This window comes from Diadema antillarum, unplaced genomic scaffold, assembly GCF_040938485.1.
Source record: "Diadema antillarum isolate AM-2024a unplaced genomic scaffold, OU_Dant_1.0 seq00000297_RagTag, whole genome shotgun sequence".
NCBI lineage: Eukaryota > Metazoa > Echinodermata > Echinoidea > Diadematoida > Diadematidae > Diadema > Diadema antillarum.
Window position 1 is genome coordinate 2317851 of NW_027271320.1, and position 22561 is coordinate 2340411.

Sequence of the window (22561 nt, forward strand, 5' to 3'; positions counted from 1 at the left end):
TATCTCGAACATTTTTGATAGTGTGATTAGGTGTGTCTTTAGAATCCCTTATTCATTTCTGAAAAACCTTGTCCACACTCGTCACTTTCAACTCTAATGACTTTTGAAAGGATAGTGCTACTGCTTTGAAAGTTGGCATTAATTATGGACAGAATGTGTTCATGAGGCATGCTTAATTTCAGTTTAATCTGATAATCCCTTCATTGTTGTTACTCTGGTGGATCACTTCCTGTTTTTGTCCCATTCATCGCACAGCCAGCACGCTTTGGTAAAGATTAAGCGCTTGAGTGGACAGTGTACTTCAGAGCCTCTTTTCTCAGTTCACACTTTTCCTGAGTTTGTGCTTTCTTTCCAATATTTAGATAGGTTAGGAGAGTCCATTTGATTTGAGTAATACATCATTTTAAAGCTTAAAGTCTGCTCTTTCAGAATATGGTCTTAACTAAAAATTCATGTCTGGCGACTTTTTGTTTGTTTTGAGGTGCAGGGTCACATTTAGAAAAACGGCAACAGGTGGATTCGTCTTAAGCACCCGCAAAATTGGGGGAATAGCACAGAAAAGCAAAATATATACATACAGAAAATCTTAAGAACGCCCCAATATTGTGACAACTCGCATTATGCATGCATTGTGTCACTGATTCACTGATCTCTGTGTAACTATCAGTGCACTGTTCAATGTGAATGTGCATGTAATTGCACTTCGATTGGCTGCTGAAGCATTAGGAGGGTCTTAGCAGTATGATTGGTGGATTGTGATTGGTCAATTTAGTTTGCCGTTACTTGCTTTCTTTCGCCGTTTTTCATGAAATTTTGTGCGCTTGCTTCCTTTTGCCACCGGAATATCTCCCAATGAGCCAGAATTGAAACTTTAGGATTTTTCAGAAGATAGAGCATGCCTCAAATATGCCAAATCAATAAAAAAGTCAATATACATAAAAATGTCACTTGCTTCCTTTTGCCAAAGTAGGGCAGTGTTCTAAATCCACGAGGGGGGGGGGGGGGGGGGGGCTAAGCGGAGAAAGGCTTAACTGAAAGGAAAACATCCCTTCAAAACAGACGGAACTTTTTTTATTTTCATTTTTAACTGAAATGCCAGATCTGGTGCCCACGTGTGACGATTCCTTCGGACGTCTCTTTTATTCTAAAAGTGTACTAAGTCGATGTGGAAAGGACCGAACGAGTGAGATTTAGCATTTTTCATAATTGAAATACAGGAAACTCGTGCACACTTGGACAGTTTTCTCTTAAAATGAGAGAAAAAAATCCACATCTCGGAAATTATTTCATTATTATATTTATTATTATGATGATTACTGTTATTATCATTATGATGATGATTGGGGTAGGGTGTGGGGGAGGGGCAAAACCATATGTTTGCCCCCGATATTTTCATAGAGGGCACAACTACCCCATCCCCCCCCCTCCCGAATCGACGCAACCCAGAGATTTACTCCTAAGACCCCCCCCCCCCCCCGAAAAAATGGCCTTAAGCCTAAATAATGGAAACAATGCAGAAGTTATTAGATTTGAAAGTGAGGAGTGTGAAGTGGGATTTTAAGAAATGGAATGGGGTCTCAGACATCTAATCGAACAATTCTACAAAAAAAAAAGGTTCTAGGGAAAGTGCAAAAGGAAAAGAAACTTTTGAAAAAGCAAATTTTTATCATGCAAAAATTTAGAATTAATGTAAAATATGAATTGGTCTTTCATAAAATAAAAGAATTGAATAGGTTGACCACTTTCACCTATTTCAAGAACTCAAGAAAGATCGGCGCGTGCGAGTTTTTGTTGGTTTCGTGATGCACAGTCACATTTGTCTTTGTTGTTGTTAGATTGTAAGATAAATTTCCTGACATTGTTTAAATGTGCCTAGTATGAAAGACAAAAAACAAACAAACAAACAAACATACAAAAGAAGCATTGTCCCAGCACGAGAAACATAGGTAATGTCCACTATGTGCAAACTATGTATATTTTTACCAATGTAAGGAGCAACATGCTTCGAGTGGCATAACCTAAAGAAGATAATAACATTGATAGACATGCTATACAATAATTCAATTCGCTGTATTTCATAGGGTCATAAAAAGAAGCAGAGTAGATGCTGAACTGCCATATAAGTATCTACGTTAGCACTATCACTTTAATAAAGAAACCTGTACCCAGAGTGCAATCATTTAACGTTTTCTCTCAACTTGTCCTAGAAACATTAGCGTTTCAGTCCGTGCATCACAAAACCAACAAACAAGTCGCACGCACTGATTTTGTGTGAGGCCTGGAAATAGGTGAAATGGGTCAACCTAGCCAACCCCGAGTTTTTCATATATCCTTAACTCTTCATGTGCCATGGTGGAAACCCCCTGTGTGCCACATTATTCTGAGAAACCAACGATGTCATACATGGAGAAAATATTAGGTTTTTCAAATCTATGTTAATTCTATGGATATTTGTTCTGCTGGACATGTAGTGAGTAAAGTTGTAAAGAAAATGTCAAGCTTTATTTTGATGTAACGTGTATTACAAATCTACCACTGTTTTTCTTTCAAATGACTCATATAGCTAAATTACTGTAAAGGCATGACTATTGCGCACCAAAGGGTGACAGAAACTTTGAATCTACACCTAAATCCAGTAGGGAACACAGCTTGTTAGTCAATAACGACATAAAATGCAAGCTATATGTGACACTGCACCTCAAAACAAACAAAAAGTCGCCAGACATCAATTTTTAATTAAGACCATATTCTGAAAGAGCAGACTTTAAGCTTTAAAATGATGTATAACTCAAATCAAATGGACTCTCCTAACATACCTAAATATTGGAAAGAAAGCACAAACTCAGGAAAAGTGTGAACTGAGAAAAGAGGCTCTGAAGTACAGTGTCTATTCAAGCGCTTAATCTTTACCAAGCCGTACTGGCTGTGCAATGAATGGGACAAAAGACAGGAAGTAAACCACCAGAGTAACAACAATGAAGGGATTATCAGATTAAACTGAAATTAAATATGCCTCATTAACACATTCTGTCCATAATTAATGCCAACTTTCAAAGCAGTAGCCCTATCCTTTCAAAAGTTATTCGAGTTGAAAGTGAAGAGTGTGAACAAGGTTTTTCAGAAATGAAAAAGGGATTCTAAAGACACACCTAATCACAATATTCTACCAAAAATGTTCGAGATAAACTGCTAAAAAAGCACACTTTCCTGCCCGTTTTATGATACCAAATTTTAGCATAATGTAAAAGCAGACCCGCTCTTTCAGAAAATATGAAAAAGTCAAGTTTGGCTAGGTTGACCCATTTCACTTATTTTCAGTCCTCACGCAAAATCAGTGTGTGCGACTTTATGTTCGTTTTGAGGTGCACGGTCACATATGTGGGAGGAACGAAAGCTCAAGAAACGACTTCATTGTCCTGCGGCATTTGGCGATTTATCGATCGGTCTGGGCGGAATATGCGAAGTTGGCACGCCGTCGACTGAGTCGAATGTGCGAACGTGGCACATAAAGAGTTAAAGAGCACGTCTTCTTCTACATTAAGCTATAAATTGGGATCATAAAATTAACAGGAAACTCTTATTTTTCATTTTGTAGAAAAGTGTGATTAGGTGTATGTTATAAAGTCCCCTCTTCATTTCAAAAAAAAATAAATAAATAAAAAAAACCTACAAACTGTTCACTAATAACTCTAATAAAGCTTGAAAGGATGATACTACCGCTTAGAAATCAAGCATTGTTAATTGACACAATGGGTCAGCTTAATTAGATAATCCCTTCGCTGTTGTTTCTCCGGTGGTTTACTTCCTGTGTTTTGTCCAATTCATCGCACAACTACCACAGTTTAACTAGACTTTGTACTTCAGAGCCTTTTTTCTCAGTTAACACTTTTTCCGGAGGGTGTGCTTTCTTTCAAATATTTAGATTATGAGATTAATATGTAGGTTAGGATAGTCCATTTTAATTGATTTATACACCATTTTAAATATTATCGTCTGCTCTTTTAGAATCTGTTCTTAACTAAGAAGCCGTGTCAGGCGACTTTTTGTTGGGTTTGTGATACAAGGTCATAGTATATGTGACCCTGCACCACAAAACCAACAAAAAGTCGCCAGACATGGATTTTAGTTAAGGGCAGATTCTGAGAATCTGAAAGAGCAGACTCTTAGCTTCAAAATGATGAATGGCTTAATTCAAATGAACTCCCCTACCCTACCTTGTTACTGGAAAAAAAGGACACACTCTAGAAAAGTGTAAAGTGAGAAAAGAGGCTCTGAAGTATTATGGTCTATTGCGCTTAGTCCTTACCAAGCCGTGCTAGCTGGGCCATGAAAGGGACAAAACACTTTACGTAAACCACCGGAGCAACATGAAGGGATTATCAAATGAAGCTTACAGTAAGCATGTTTTATTAACACATTCAGCTCATGATTAATGTCAACTTTCAAAGCAGTAGCGTCATCTTTTCAAAAGTTCTCATATTTGAAAGTAAACAGTGTGCAAAGGATTTCAAGACAAAAAGTGGCGTCTAAGACCTACCTGATCATTCTTCTCTTCCCTTAAAAAAAGAAAAAAAACGGTTGGAGAAAAACTGCACTTTCCTATTCATGTTAAGACCTCACACTGAAGAATAATGTAAAAGAAGGATAGGTCTTCCAGAAAATACGAAAAACTCAAGATTGACTTTAGTGACCCATTTCACCTTTTTTTAGTCCTCGTGGAAAATCAAGGGTTACGACTTTTTGTTTGTTTTGTGATGCACGGTAAAACACACACACACACGCACACACACACACACACACATATATAAATATATATATATATACATATATATATATATATATATATATATATATATGTGACCCTGCACCTCAAAACAAACAAAAAGTCGCCAGACATGAATTTTTAGGTAAGACCATATTCTGAAAGAGCAGACTTTAAGCTGTAAAATGATGTAAATATTCAAATCAAATGAACTCTCCTAACCTATCTAAATATTGGAAAGAAAGCACAAACTCAGGAAAAGTGTGAACTGAGAAAAGAGGCTCTGAAGTACAGTGTCTATTCAAGCGCTTAATCTTTACCAAACCGTGCTGGCTGTGCGATGAATGGGAAAAAAAAACAGGAAGTAAACCACCAGAGTAACAACAATGAAGGGATTATCAAATCAAACTGAAATTAAGCACGCCTCATTAACATATTCTGTCCATAATTGATGCCAACTTTCAAAGCAGTAGCATTATCCTTTCAAAAGTTATTAGAGTTGAAAGTGAAGAGTGTAGACAAGGTTTTTCAGAAATGAAAAAGGGATTCTAAAGACATACCTAATCACACTATTCTACCAAATATGTTCGAGACAAACTGCTAAAAAAACACACTTTCCTGCCCGTTGTATGATACCAAATTTTAGCATAATGTAAAAGAAGGCCTGTTCTTTCAGAATATATGAAAAAGTCAAGTTCGGCTAGGTTGACCCATTTCACTTATTTTCAGTCCTCACGCAAAATCAGTGCGTGCGACTTTATGTTCGTTTTGAGGTGCACAGTCACACACACACACACACACACACACACACACATATATATATATATATATATATATATATATATATATATATATATTTGGTATATAATACACGTATATATAATTTCAGCTTAATTACAAAGTTCATAATCATGATGCCGGCATCATATAACTGTGACGATCATTTCAATAATTATTGTGATGGCGATAGGAATAATGATGATAACAAGAATACTTCAAACAAGAAAACAAAGAAATGGCAATGTTTATGCTCATTAATGTCCTTGTATCAATATCAAGAAATTATAGTACATGCAATATTTATGAAAAAGAAAACTCCCCATATTTTGATGGTGTATACCTAGTTTCCAACATTGATGGGAAGGACAGACCCAGACGGACATCGATGTAAATATAAATCATTCAGGCCACCAGAGCATGTAAATTGAAATAGGAAATTAGCATTGTCTCCTCCAATTGCACAAACGCTACAAATACAATAATACTCACAGGCTAAGGTCACAGAGCCGGAATTAGAGTTTCCGACGAAAGACGTGGCATGTATTAAATCGTGTTTGAAAGGGAAAAAAAAAGACATTTTTATTCACACGATCCAGAGACAGAATATTCAGAGATCATTATTTATTTTTACTGAAGTGAACTCCGTATAGTTACAGGTGACATACCTGACAACGTGACGCAAAAACGGCGGCTGTTGGGTGGAATGTATCGGTCAAGAAGGTGCAGTCCACTTTGAACTTCGAAAGGCGTGGCATATGACACACCCAACGCCCCAAGTTACTTCCGTCGATTTTGAATGGACAATGTCTGCCGTTGTGACTATGGCTCAACACCAAATCTTGGATCTAATTGAAATAAATCAAAAAGAATCTAGACAATTTCGCTATGTTGACTGGTATGCCTTCGGCATAGTGCATGATTCTCCTAATAGGTCTATAGTACATCCTGACAATGTGTGATTATAGTTTAACATAATCGGTAAGATATCAAAATGGGAGGTTTGTCAAAAATGTGTTGAATATTCATTTTCCTTGAACTAGATTTAATTGGATGAATGGCTACAATATATTGTCTACGAGTGCAGGTATTTGGGGATATGAGGATTTTAACTTGACGTTTGACACTTATGCTTATGTATTGAGTAATTTTCAAGGTATGGAAAAAGTGTAATTTCAGTATTAAATAGTAAAACAATACCATAGTAACCAGATCTCAGTCCCTTGACCCCTAAAGCCCTAGAATATCAAGGAGTATCACTGTCATGTAGAACATGCATAAACATGTACATTGTACACAGGTTCATAATGATACCTTGAATCACTTTCGAGATATGACGGAAGAAGGGAAATTTATCACTTTCCCTTGACCTGTGGCCTATGACCTTTTGGCAAGAAACTTTCCTACAATTGACTTACATTTCTTTGCCAAGTGAGTGGCAAACCATGAGTGAATCTGAAGACCAGGAAATACAGGCCTTATTGCTATGCTTGACCAGTTTAGTTTTATTTCTGTGACAACCGAGACAGGTATAGTGTAGATGGGTAAAAGGCAGGTTGGTAGAAAGACAGACAAAGAGAGAGAGAGAAAAAAAAATATTGAAGAAAACATAAAGTCAGACTGAGATAATGGAAAGACATAATGGCACATAATAACTCAAGCATCAGTTTGATTATTCTTTACCACAAGATTACCAGCGCAGCAGAGTCGAACAGATCGTTTTGCCTAATTCAACATGCCAAGATCTTGACATGAATGTTAAAGAGCATCAGAGAGTGTAGTCAATATAGAGAAGAATTTTCGAAATGATGAACAGTGGACACATGGACCTTCTGGTAGAGCAGGTGACATGTTGCTGGGTCTAAAGCATGAGGAAAGATACTCCAGCAGCTGCGTTTAAAGGCAAAGAAGTGTCCTGAATCGTCGTTTTAACGACTGGTTCAAGTGAAGCATCACTGTCATCCCCGTCCACTATCCGTATTCGCTTAAAGTATGTTTTTGACCCTGTATCGAAAAGCCACCAGAACGTCGCCATACAGGGATTGTTATTTATTTGGAGATTCTGATAGAACAGACACTAAGCTTTGAAATGATGTATAACTCAATGCAAACTGAATTTCCTGCCCTACCCAAATAACAGAAAGATAGTACACACGCTGGAAAGGTGTTCAATGAGAAAAAGGGCTTTGAAGTCTATGGTCTATAATTATTCAAATGCATAATCTTAGTAATCTGCGTTGTATGCATGAATTTGACAAAACGTAGGATGTAAGACTCTAACAACCACAAAAATAGGATCTTCGGTTTAAGTCCATGGTACACACCCTATTAGCTTGTTTTATTCACAACTAATCCTAACTTCAGAGCAGTATCATCATTCTTTCAAAAGTTATTAGAGTTGAAAGTGAAGAATATGTACTGATATTTTAAGAAATGGAAAGGGGCGTCTTAGACATGCTTAATCTAACTATTCTATTAAAAAGAAACGTATTAGGAAATCCGAAAAAAACAAACAAACACTTGAAAAACATTCCCACTTATGTATGATAAGAAATTTCAGAACAATGCAGAATTTGAATTGGTCTTTCGGAAAATTAAAGGATCGACTAGACTATCCAATTTCACCTATTTCAAGTACTCACGTAAAATCGCCGCGTGCTAGTTTTTGTTGGTCTTGTGATGCACGGACTCAGTTTTTCTTTGTTGTGCACGGTTAAACCTTTAGCTAAATTACATATTTTTTTACATTTACATTTGCATTGTATGAAAGAACATAAAGCAATGTCCCATAACGAGGAACATATGTAAAGCCCACTTTATATGTACAAACTATTTAAATTTCTACCAATGTAAAGGGCATCATGCTTACAGTAGCATAACCTAATCAAGATAATTATATTGGTAGAGATAATCCTGACATACAATTCAATTCGCTGTTGAATGGTAGGGGAGGAGGAGTTTTAATATACGTATCAGAAAATTTATCGTTTAAGCCGAGAAATGATCTCTCTTTTCAAAGTGCAACTGCCGAAAGTTTATGTATTGAGGTTGTTCTCCACAAGGGAAAGAATTTCATTGTATGTATCTTGTATAGACCACCTAGCACTGATGTGGTCAACTTTCTCAATGATCTAGAGTCATTCATGTCAACTCTTAATTCAAGTGATAAGTCTGTTTGTTTAATGGGCGATTTCAATATTGATCTGCTTTCAAACAGCCCTAACTCGATCCGCTTTCGGAGTATTCTTGATTCTAATGCGCTTTCTGTAATGATAGACAAACCAACCAGAATCAATGGTGTCTCATCATCATTATTACACAATATCTTTGTAAAAGCTCCAAGAACCTTTTCACAGTCCGGTTTATTTTACTCTGAAATTTCTGATCATTTACCTGTGTTTTGAATACTATATGGTTACCAGTCGCATGCGAATGGGCCAGTGAGAAATGATAAGAAGAGAAAGATTACTGACGAAAAGGTGTCTGGTCTGAAAGCCAGCTTGCTTTCTGAAGATTGGGATGATGTTCTTGCTTGTGAAAATACTGAGACGGCTTTTGATATTTTTTGGGAGAAATTCTACGGGCATTTTGATAAGCACATTCCGTATGAAAAGCCAAAACCTAAGGAACATGGATTGCATCCTTGGATTACTAGTGGTATACTCCGATCAATAAAAAGAAGAAATGCTCTCTATAAAAGAAATATAAAGAAACCATCTCTGGAAAACATTGAAAAATACAAAAAATACCGGAATAGATTAACATCAGTTATTCGATCCTCTCGTAAACTGTTTTACTCTACACAATTTGAAAAAAACTACAGGCAACATTGCCTCCACTTGGAGGGTCATAAAGGGCGTTTTAGGCAATCAAGGCAATACTTCTGCCCCAGAGAAAATCTTAGAAAATGGACAAGAAATTACTTCTCCTGATGACGTTGCAAACTCTTTCAATACCTATTTTGCAAATGTTGGACCTAAACAGGCTAAAAAGATTGATAGGAATTGCTTGAATTTTAGGGAATATCTGAAAGGCCCTTCAGAATTTTCAGTCTTCTTGCAGCCTACTGACTGCATTGAAATTCTTGAAATAGTTACTGCATTCAAATCTAGTCACTCTTGTGGACATGATGAAATAAGTACATATTTATTGAAACAAATCATTGGCTCAATCATCACCCCACTTGTTCATATGTGTAATCTCTCTCTGGTGACTGGAGTATTTCCTTCCCCCTTTAAGCTAGCCAAAGTAATCCTTATCCACAAAAAAGATGACAGAATGTTAATCTCGAATTACAGACCAATTTCAATTTTACCTGCCTTTTCTAAAATCTTAGAGAGAATTGTATATAACAGGCTCTATGATTTCTTGGAGAAACATAACTCTCTAAATCCTGAACAATATGGATTTCGGAGGTCTCATTCAACTGACCATGCCCTTTTGAAATTTTATGATTGTGTCTCTAGTGCTCTAGCTGCACGTGAGCATGTTATTGGTGTGTTTATGGATCTTAGTAAGGCATTTGACATACTTGACCATTCGATCCTCCTGTCTAAGCTCTGTCACTATGGTGTAAGGGATGTGGCTTATCAGTGGTTTTCTAGCTACTTGTCAATGAGAAGACAGTTTACTCACTGCAACTCTGTTAATTCTGACATTCTGTATCTGGAATGTGGTGTTCCACAGGGATCCATTCTAGGCCCACTTTTATTTCTCATCTACATGAATGACATTTGTGATGTTTCAACAATCTTGACCTACACCTTATTTGCAGATGATACCAGTGTTTTCTTATCTCATCGTGATCTTCGAACCCTTGAACTAACTATTAATTCAGAATTACCAAAGTTAACATCATGGTTCAGAAGTAACATACTATCTCTGAATGTGCAGAAGACTAATTTCATTCACTTTAAAGGGAGGAAATGCTCAGGTGCTCAACAAATTAATGTCAATCTAAATGGTACCCGAATTGATAGGAAAACATGTACAAAGTTCCTTGGCGTATATATTAATGATAAACTTAATTGGAGTGACCATGTGAATCATATCGCTTCACCGATATCCCGCAATATTGGTATATTATGTAAAGTAAAAAGTTTTGTTTCTGACAAAGTGCTTTTGATGTTATATAACACTCTTATCTTACCTTATATTTCTATTGTAATATTCTGTGGGCAACGTCAAAGAGTTTGACAGATAATATCCTTTTGTTGCAAAAGAAAGCTGTTCGCATATGTACAGGGTCTGGTTTCCTAGAACATGCAGACCCATTGTTCTTGAAATTAAAATGTTTAAAAGTAGATGATATACATTTCCTACAGACTGCCCTCTTCATGTTTCGTTCGAAGCAAGACCTATTACCTGTCTCTTTTTCGACAATGTTTCAACTTAACAGTGCAGTTCACTCGTATCCCACGAGACAAGCATCAGATATACATTTAGTGAACCCCGGTACTGCACTAGCCTATAAATCAGTCAGACATAGCGGTCCTGATGTCTGGAATGCGCTACCGCAGCATGTTCGTAATTTACAAAAAATAGTTACTTTCAAAAGGTCGATCAAACATATTCTATTATCAGCTTCACGCTGAACTCCTGGATACTATTAACTATTAAACTTGCTGTGATCATATATTTCCCCTGAAATCAACATTTGAATGGGATTTATGAGAAATTTAATCAATTCAATCAGTATAATTTGCTTATAATGACTTGACACTTTAAACTTTTTCTTGCTCTCTCTTGTCAATGTCCGACAGGACAAATAGGCACCACACATGCATTTCTTCTTTCCCCCTCATGTTCCCATGCTCTCTTTGTAAATACCCCCCCCCCAACTCCTATCAAGTATCATTTAAACTATTTGCAAGCATATATAGATTGTGTGCACGGGGGTTGCAACGATTCTCAAGCTTTAAGCTTATGTTGCAATTCCTTTGCGTGTTCGTTACCTTGAATAATGTAGCTCTCTTAGTGGAGTTGTATACTATCATGTAACTGCTTCTTATCAATGTATACTTATTGTATATATTCTGTCTTGGCTATATGAGATGTACTTGCATACATTTGTATGCATTGCTATTTTGTGAAAACGCATGAAATCTTGAATAAATAAATAAATAAATAAATAAATAAGTGACTACGTTAGCACTGTCAATTAAACAAACCTGGCCCAGAGTGCAATATTATCTAGCGTTTCATCTCGAATTGTTTAAGAAACATTTTAGATAAATGTACACGATTATATATATATATATATATATATATATATATACATATATATTCAGTTTTCTTTTAACAGGGTAGTTCTTTCAGCTAACTCGGAACTGCTTTACCAAGGGGCCCTGCATCACGTACAAAATACAATTTGAGTAAAACAATACAAAGTTACAAACCCGGTAACAGAGAGGGAACATAAAACACAAGATTATATACACAACAAACAGCGATTTCATGTCGAGATCAAACTCCTCTGCAAAATCCTAAATAAATATTACCAATTCTCAATTATAAAAATTTGTTTATCTTCCTATGCTGAGGAAACAAAGAAAAACAATTTTTCATCTCTCGTAAATGAACGTACAAACGTACATGTAATCTCAGTGACGTGTAGTCCATCCTTGCGAACGAATATATTTATCAAAATTTCGTAATCACGAATTAAAGATTCAGGTCCTAAATTTGTTATCTAAAGTCTATAATGCAAAATGTGCTTATAACGAACATGGTCACAGCTAAATATGACAAAGAACTGACATAAAAAACAAAAGAAATGTGCTCCGTTATAGAAATACGAAGTTAAGCTGGGGAGGGCAAACGAATACGTTTCAATGTGTATAGGAAGAAATCCCTCTGCGTTTGCTCCTTGTGTTACACACTGTTACCGAGGAGAATTTGTGTTGCTAGATTAGTCGGAAATGATATTAGGTTCGATACTCCGAAGTTTCGTCATAACAAGACACAACAAGTCCATATAAGTTAGATGGATGTTTGTGACTTCGATATTATACAATATGGTTTGTTATGACAAACATTTTGTAGCGCGTCATTTCGGAGGCACGTTATTCAAACAGTTTGTCAATCCGAAACTTGATTAAGGTTCGTATAATCACGAAGCTTTTTTTATTCGGTAAATGATAGGAATCTCCGAAGGTTAATCGAAAGGTTTGATAATCGGAACATGAAAAGTCAGGTTCGTTTATCCAAATGTGGAGAAACAAATTAATAACCAAATCCTCCAGATTTCAAAACCTCATAATAATCGTTTTCACTAAAACGAATATCAGGCCCATTCCACTTTTTTTTTTCATTTTCGGAATAACAAACCTTTGGACATTCGGAGTAACGAATCTTTGGAAGTGCGAACGTATCAAAATACGACCTTAAACCTATTACTAAATCATTACTTTTTTAACATGTGTTTTCAAAGTAAGCACAAAAGCACAAACAACTTGACGATTTTTCTGTCTCTTAAATGTAAAATAAAAAAAAACATCTGGGACAGAATTGCAAATCAACATTGCTTTTCATTGATAAGTATAAAAAAAACACCATGTCATGATAAGAGGAGGATTTGCGTGTTTTCATCAGACAATAATTGTATACTGTATTATTTTTGTTCGCCTATGACGACATTTCGATGAATAAAAAATAAACAAACAAACCAGAAATAGCTCATCCAGAGGAATTCGGTATAACGGGAGTGCAGTTCTTTTCTCCGTGCAATTTTGTGTTGGAGCTCGATCCCTTCTCTGTTTCTTCTCATTTTCATTCAACTGCTTCCACGTCCTTTTGAAACTTTTCCGTTTCTTCTTAACACATGCCCATTACAGACTTCTTCCGTCATTTTATCCTTTTTGTTTCAATATATCCTGCATGTGACTGGGTAGCATTTTTCGGATTTGTTTTGTTTCTTTCTTTTTTCTGTTTGGTCGCAGCATGTTCAGGCTACTTAGGGAATGAGAGAAAATCGTTGTGAAGAGAAAAATAAGAATGTATTAAGGCATAACAATGTCATGACAATTACAGCGAACGTCCGTGATGGAGACCAAAACTGGATGTGTTCTGTTTGAGATGGCAGCTACCTTACTCACCTTACACGGGGAGCATCTGTCACTAAAAAGTGGCACTGTTCCTCTATCTCCTACTATGTAATTCATGGACTAATGCTACCAATGAACATCCGTGAGCAAAACGTTTTCTTTTTGTTATTACAGGTAAATTGAATGCTGAACGTCATTCACTTTTTGGTACGAGAGACTCGGTGATTTGGTAATATGTTTACGTAACATTAACTTAATGTACAGTGATAGATTTGTAATTATCAGAAATTTCCTTTCTCGGACCGAACGTCCGTGAGCGAAACTATCAGAACCTATGACATTGCAAATTGTCTCCACAACCTCATCAGAAAGAAATTCAAATGCACAGAAATTACAGATTACGTAAAATTCCATTTTCCCATAACTTGGTTTTCAGTGTTAAGCTGTTTGTGTATAATTAGAGGGAAAACAAGCGTAAAATTGCGAGTAAATTTTGAACTGTTTGTTCATCATGATCACAAACCGCCTTAAAAATTCTAAAACTTCTGCTCTAAACTCATTGTTTACTTTGTAAAACCTTATTTGTCGCTATTGGAGCTAAAAGTTTTAAAGAATAAAGGACACTTTCGGGACGAATTATCCCTATCGGTCGGATTGCATACGTCACGGACGTTCGCTTAAATTGTCACGGACGTTCGTTCTGCTACTCGGGTCATGTTCCAGGACATGTAACTAATCGACAGAGAGTACGTAGCATTCCTAACTCTTTCAAAACTTTGAAAAGGTATTGTCAATGCAAATTATAAGAAATTTGACATCCTGTCAACATATATATAGCTCAGAGGGGAATTAGGAGGTGAATTTTCAGAGAAAATATCAATTATTTGCTTGGTTTTTGGTGAATCGTATGGTCCAAAAACTGCAGACGAGCCCCAGTCCGCTCCAAACATGACATGCAGCTCCTCGGCTAGAGAGCCAAAGGTAAAATGTACCTTCGCCATCAAAGCAAGATGGTGCCCAACTCGATAACGTTTTAATCATCACGGACGTTCTTTTTTCTCTGAGCTTCGTCTAAAAATGTAATTTCGGTTCGCCTTTGACAAGAGATGGACAGAAACTCAAAACAAACATAAAAATCGTGTGGCTAGATCTTAGTTGATGACGACCGAAAACAATATCGCCAATAACGTTTAATGGGCTACGATCTTTATTAGTAAATAGCAGAAGCACGTCCGTGACGAAAACTTAGTATAATTTTGCATAAAAGAATGTTACGTCCCATGTACAGCCAGCAGACGTACAATTTTTGCAGGATATGTTCACTAGGTGCAGCACCAAATCTCCGTATACATTACAGTTGGGACAACAAAGTAAAATTTGCAGCAGCGATAGAAATAAAAGCATCACGGACGTTCGTCTTTTTAGGGCCTTGATATTTCAATTGTTCTCTGCAATTGTATACGTGCTCATAAAGTTCTTATAATTTTGTGGTACATACCCATGATATGTCAGATCCAGAACATGGTCAGATATTAGATTTCACGTACCATAAAAACGGCACATCATTGGTTTGAAAATCAAAAAATATTGTGAAAATAGCGTTTTTACAGTATGTTTACGCTTTAAGTCCTTGTCAAATGTAAAATATCAGTCAAAAGTCAACCAAACCATACATTTCCTGAAAGGAAATTTACGAGGCTTTGAGAACACATGAAAGAATCTGGTTTCTTAGATCATCCTGGTGTGTTCTCAGGGAAAGAGTATCATATGGTGCGAATATTGACAATTGTACATCGTTCAAAATTCTCACCCATATATGTATATATAATTTAGGTTAAAGTACTGAGCTCATAATCATAATAACGGCATCACACAACTGTGAAGATTAATATAGTGAAACATTTATAACAGTTATTATAGTGATGGCGATAGAAATAATGATAATGATAAGAAGAACACTACAAACAAGAAGATGAAGAAATTAACATGTTTTTGTCAATTAATGTTCTCTTGCCAATACTACCATGATACTTAAAATATTAGAACATGCAAACAAACGGTTTAGAAATGATTCAGGCCACCAGAGCATGAAATTTGAAATTGGAAGTTATCATTGTCTCCTCCAAGTGTACAACGCTACAAATACAATAATACTCACAGGCTTAGGTTAGTGAGTCGGAATTATAGTTTGCGACGAAAGTTTAAAGTGACATGTATTCAATAAATCGTTTTTGCAAGGAAAAATTACTTATTTTCACATGGTCTGGGGGCAGAGTAGTCATAATTATATAGTAAATAGGTAGAGTAAAATTTGCGTTGCGATTGGTTGGATAGTATCACGTGATCGTGCAAAAATTGTGTTGTGCCACTATACCGAACGCTTAATACAGTGTGTACGTGTATGGGGCGCCAAGTGTTCGCTTGAAAATTCCGTCCAAATAGACACGAAATTACCTCAAAACTACAGAAATCATACACTGAAATCCATTTCGTTACAAAATGAAATTGTACAGACAATTTCGTAACAAAACAATGTCATTTTGTAACGAAATATGGTTTAATTACAAAATTAGGAAGACAGTTATCCATTTTGTTACAAAATGAAACAATAAATTTTATTTTGTAAACAAAATCTCATTTTGTTACAAAAAAGACTTGTGCTTTTTCATTTTGTGACAGAATGACATGGCAAATATAATTTCGTAACAGAATCTTATTTTGTTCCAAAAAAAAAATCATTTCGTGTACGGAATTGAACTACAAAACAACTTCGTGCACGGAATGGTTCTACAAACTGCATTTCGTGTAGAGGGTCTAACAGAACTGAACTACACTCCCTTGTGTGTACGGAATTGAACAACAAAAGTCATTTCCCTGTAAGGTACCATACGAAATGGATTGAGTTGAACACGAAATGGATTTCGTTGCACACGGAATGCATTTCGTTCTATATCAAATGGATTTCGTACCATGCGAAACGGATTTCGTGTTACACAGAAAGGATTTCGTGTACGGAATGGCATTCTGTCAGTCTCTGCCGAGTAAGGGATATAAGAAGGACGCTGATTGGCCGCCTTGTTGATCCGAGCAAGCTCCGCCCTGTATTTTGCATATACCGGTACTTGAATGAAGGGTCAGACAACGAAATTTCGAAAGCCAGTAAGACTTGTAAGTTTATTACAAACTATTATTTTTTTCTCCTTTTTTTTTTTTGCTTTATAACAAATGCCTATAACTAAAGTGAATCGATTAACGTTAGGCCTGCACGATATTAGTGGTCTGATACGCTATTGGAAGCAAATCACTGGACATTCTTGCATCTGTCACTGCCACTGGCTTCCAACTTAACGTTAGTTCAGTCCCACGTGTATATTTCTGCGATGGTAATTTTCTCCAATACATTACCATCCAAATCCACTTAATACATGACCAAGCTTATCTGACGATAACCTTCTAAGTTAGGGCTGCGTTTCATGAAACCGTCATAAATATAAGTTCATGACATCCCATTGAAGCATGTACAAACTCTACATTACAATACACGTTTCAAGGGGATGTCCAAGAAGTTAGACTTACGACGGTTTCATGAAACGCAGCCCAGATCTAGATCTACTGCGTAATAATAGTCATTACTATGGATTTGCTTCAATAGCGTTCCTGTGTGTCAGTGGGTGTTGGGCACCGCTAGATCTTTCATACATGAGAGGAAAATAATTTTTGAAATTTCACTTTCAGCTCTGAATCCCCAGCCCGAATTGTGGCAAAGTAGGAGTTATCTCGCTTTGAGCAATTTTGTTGTCTGTTTTTGATTGCTCAACAGTGAATGTTCGCTACAGTCCCGCATAACTTTGGCCCTATGACTATGAGTATGAGTGATGCAAATCATGAGTTATCTTCAGATAAGCTTGTACATGTCATGTGTAAGTGGGCATGCAAATGCACTCATAGGAACTTGGTAATGTAGGGTTGTGTAGAACAAAGTTTCCTTGCTGGAGTAGTCGGATAGACTTCCCTAACACTAATAATATTTCAAGTCATACCCATTTTCTTGCAATCAGTTTTAGCGGGAGTTACAAGGAAATCTTGTCGAGAAGTCAAAACAGACATCAAAATCTCACTTACCAAGATCCGACCCCGACTGCCGGGGGGGGGGGGGGGGGGGGGCACTCACTAACCTAATATAATAATGGTATACTCGGGTCTTGGGTGTGCTGCTCAGCTCAGATGGGTCACTCTTTTTTTTTGAAGAAATCCCTAACGTTACGTTAAACATGGCCTGGGTTGTAATTTTTACTCAGAAAATTCCTAAACATGCCTAACAATTTTCAAAATCTTTAATTTTATTGTTTAGAGTACACTCCCAAGGTGCAAAATCCCTATTTTGAATCAGAAAATCCCTAATAATGGGTGCCCTTTTGTAGTCTATATACCAAGATGATCCTTACAATAGGGTATGGAAATGTATAGTATTACCGGACACTTTTCAGTAGTCACACCAAATATCTATCAAAGTCATGCAATAGATAATGATAGTGAATACTTGTAGAGTGCACACAGCGTCGAAAGACGCTCCTGGCGCTAGCTCAGCAACAGTTCTTCTAAAGTTTAACTTAAAGGGACTGTACAGTACTGGTTGAGGTAGGGATTCATGTTTTGAACATTCCTAAGTGAGATAATGAAAAGCCTCTTATGAAATATAAAAGAGCATGTAATTTTAAGAAGGATTCAACGTTTATTTGATAAAAATTGGTTATCAAATGGCTGAGATATCCAAAAAAGTGCTAATAATAAAAGGCGACATGCCCCAACTTTATTAGTATCTCTTTGTTTCACCTTGTTTTTGGATATCTCGGCCATTTCAAAACCGATTTTCATCGAATTAACTTTTGATACCCTTTACAACCGCATGCTCTTTGACATCTCATAGAGTGGTTTCTGAATATCTCACAAAACGTTAAAAGCTAAATCTTCACCTCGCCCAGAACTGTACACACCCTTTAACCATAAATAAAGGTTGTACTAATCATATAAAAAAAAAAAATACTTAAATTTAGCATCACCCTATGTCACTCTCAGCCATGGCCATACGCAGCGGGGGGGGGGGGGGGGCAGTTGCCCCCCAGAAATTTTGAAAATTCACATCTTTTTACTGGGATTTTATTAGGGATTTTCTGATTTTTCAATCCATTTCGTATGGTACCTTACAGGGAAATGACTTTTGTTGTTCAATTCCGTACACAAAAGGGAGTGTAGCTCAGTTCTGTTAGACCCTCTACACGAAATGCAGTTTGTAGAACCATTCCGTTCACGAAAATGTTTTATAGTTCAATTCCGTACACGAAATGTATTTTTTTGGAACAAAATAAGACTCTGTTACGAAATTATATTTGCCATGTCATTCTGTCACAAAATGACAAAGCACAAGTCTTTTTTTTTTAACTAAATGAGATTTTGTTTACAAAATAAAATTTGTTGTTTCATTTTGTAACAAAATGGATAACTGTCTTCCTAATTTTGTAATTAAACCAGATTTCGTTACAGAATGACATTGTTTTGTTACGAAATTGTCAGTACAATTTCATTTTGTAACGAAATGGATTTCAGTGTATGATTTCTGTAGTTTTGAGGTAATTTCGTGTCTATTTGGACGGAATTTTCAAGCGAACAATTGGCGCCCCATACACGTGTACGTACGCTTTATGTACGCAGAGATTCACGCAAGGCCTAGGGAGGGACGTAGTAAAAGGCCAAGCCAACGTATGCGCGGGTAGAGTTCTGGACGCAAAATGTATATAAGCGACTCTGCTCTGTGATGTGTATACGCATACACGGCTGTACTAGCGTCGCACGCTGTACGTAAACTATGGTAGGTGGTTGCGGTTAAACTCTGCGTGCAACAAATGCAGTGCCGGGCGGTACGGTGAGCCTTGTTAGATCTAAATTAGGGCCTAACAGTTAGACCTACGGAAATACATGTAGATCGAGGGACCTATTTACTATAATAATAAGTGCATGTTCTATTGATGCACCAGTACTGGACTACAGAACTCCAAATACTAAATCATCCCTCGTGCAGTTCTATTCACCTCGGCCTGCGGCCTCGGTGAAACAAAACAGCACTCGGGATAATTTAGTATTTGTCGTTCTCTAATCCAGTATAGTGCATCATAGAGCATGCACTATTTGTATAATATGTATATATATATATATATATATATATATATCGGGTGTCTCCCCCCCCCCCCCCAAAAAAAAAAAAAAAAAAAAAAGAGCGGAACGGTGGATTTTCAGTACCTTACGTTTTAAAAGTTATATATTTTTGACATCATTAGAAAAAGCATCTTCCGCAGAAGTCAATGATACCAAAATCATTTAATTTGGATGCGAACTTTTTATTCTACGCAAATTTTTGTAAACTTAATGCAGTCATTTTCAAATTTCGCCAGATTTTTGCGACTTATGAGATAATAATTTGGGCACCACATGCGACCCATACGGTGGATATTGTGTAAGCTTGGTGATCCGTGTCAACAAAAGATACAGCTTTCATAATGGGCGCGAGCCAGGAAAAAAAAAAGTGTGTGTGCGTCTGTGTGTCTCTGTGTATGTGTGCGCGCCTAATGTGAAAGCTGTATCTTTTCTTGACATGGATCAATGAGCTTACACAATTCACCGTATTGAACGCGTGTCGCACCTGAGTTATTATCTCATACATCGCAAAAATTTGAAAATGACTGCATTTACAGATATTAGCGTAGAATTAAAAGTACTGAACCAAATTTAATGATTTTGATGTCGTTGTCTTTTGCGGAAGATGGTCTTTCCCATGATGTCAAAACATATATCACATTTAGAACGGAAGGTATTGGAAATCCACCGTTCCGCTTTTTTGGGACACCCGGTATATGTATATGTATATATATATATATATATATATATATATATATATATATATTTACTCAGCAAAAAAAAAAAAGAAAGTAAACGCTTTTTCAAGTTTAGATTTCTCATAGAATATTTGGCTGAAAGCTAATGTTTTATATACCATATTAAAGGTAATTTAATTGGCTATCAACCTGGTAGGTCAACAAAAAGTGAAATTTAACGCATGAGTGAACACCATTGTTTTTTTCTTCCAGGGCACAAAAGTAAAAATTGCAAAACTGAACAAGTTGTCATTCATGCGTATGCACTCTTCCATAGAGCAATAAGAACAAACAACACATTTCACACAAAAAGAAACATGAATTAAGTTGCAAAAAACAAACCTTTGATCTCTCTGATATCTTTAAAGCCCAAAAAGCCAATGAAGGCTAAAAATAAAGCATCTTTTGTCAAATCTAAATTGAAATGAAATAAGAGAAGAAGTAATAATTTAAAAAAATGGTACAAATTTGAACTTCTTTTTTCAAATAAGGAAATTGTAAATAATGCTTGGTTCATGAAATTGTCACATGGAGTTTAAATCACTAGTTTAACACAAAGACATAAAGAAATTCTGCTCATTTATCCATCTTTATGCTTTTTTGTCCTAGGGTCATTTGAAGTTTGACTTGACAGAAATTTCTTATTTTTCCCCTTTAGTTTCCCACTTTGTTTTTCTTAGAGGTAATAAAGAGATAAAGGGAACAAAAACGTATTTTTCTTTTTTCATTCATGTCTCTCATTGTGTTAAAGTGGTCTGTTGTGACACGGATTGTCGCCCCTACACGGATTGTCGCCTCCTGCTCGGGGCGACACCCGCCCTCGAAGCACATTTTGCTGGGTAATATCGTTCTGGACATAATCATTGAAATACTAACACATAACTTACATGGCTACATCCATGCAAACATGCCATGTAAAAAGTCATGGTGAGGTTTCAAGAAAGTGTGTATGTGCGCGTGCACATGATGATTTAGTGTCCGTTTGTGCGTGTGTGTGTGTGTGTGTGTGTGTGTGTGTGTGTGTGTGTGATGGAAGAATGTGTTTATTATGTCAGTTTTTTGCGTATGTGTTTTTTAGCTGCGCGTGGGGAGGGATAAGCTGTTGCTGGCATAAACATTAATATTGATTTTATCAGCAGCTTTGAATTTGATGAGTTTGTTTGGCAGATTTGTATATGAATTCGGAGTGGAGCTTGCGTGCGGGCGGATGCTGCTTTTCTGCATACGGTCCATTATGTCTTATTTATCAACATTGGGAAATCGTTTCATCAGGAAGGATGTAGTATCGGTTCGGGTGTGCGTCGGTATGTGGGAAGGGGGTTACATTTCGTTATTGCAAAAGTGTGTTATTCTGAAGGCTCATTCGTCCGAAGGCTCATTCGTCCGAAGGGTCATTATTCCGAAGGTTCGTTATTCCGAATTTCATTTTTGGATCAACGAACCACTAGGTATAGGGAATTGTGTGTTTCGGATAAATGAAGCCTCGGAAAAAACGAAACTTCGGAATAACGAACCTTCGTGTGTGTGTGTGTGTGTGTGTGTGTATGTATGTATTTGGGTCGGTGAATGTGGGTGTGGGATGATTTAGGTTTTGTTTAATCAGGGGTTGGTGGGTTGGGGATTGGATTTGAAGAAGGATAGTTATAAATGGTATGACGGATGTTGGTAGGATTTAATATTAAGGATAGATGTAGGCCCTAGATTTGTTTCGGTTTGGGAGGGGAGGTGGTGGTGGGGTCTTTTATGACTGATTTCATTCTAGATTTGTGTAATATATTTGTGTGGTTTTTTTTATGTATATGCCCTTATAAGTAAGAAGGTGTTACATGATCCAAACCAATATATTCAAGGAATATAGGTTTGGTAGGGCCCTATACATGTCAAAACTTTCTCGTGAAGAAATTATTAGTAGGGTTGGTCTATAATCGAGTTATCTATGTTGAAGTGAGATTATTTGTGGTATAAATTGACAAATGGATTTGCTTTTGTTTCGAATTGCCATTTGTACCTTTTTTGGTTCATGTTGCACCCAGAATGGGTCGACTAATATG

The 22561-nt window shown here is 36.6% G+C and overlaps 1 protein-coding gene across 1 annotated transcript in view; it reads right to left on the minus strand.

Annotated features, from left to right (window-relative positions):
* LOC139730188 (uncharacterized) overlaps positions 1-22561 on the minus strand; it is a 77618-nt gene that overhangs the window by 21689 nt on the left and 33368 nt on the right. Inside the window, exon 11 of the mRNA XM_071641084.1 lies at positions 6208-6387. Coding sequence (XP_071497185.1) covers positions 6208-6387 — 180 coding nt within the window. The remainder of the gene's footprint in view (positions 1-6207; positions 6388-22561) is intronic.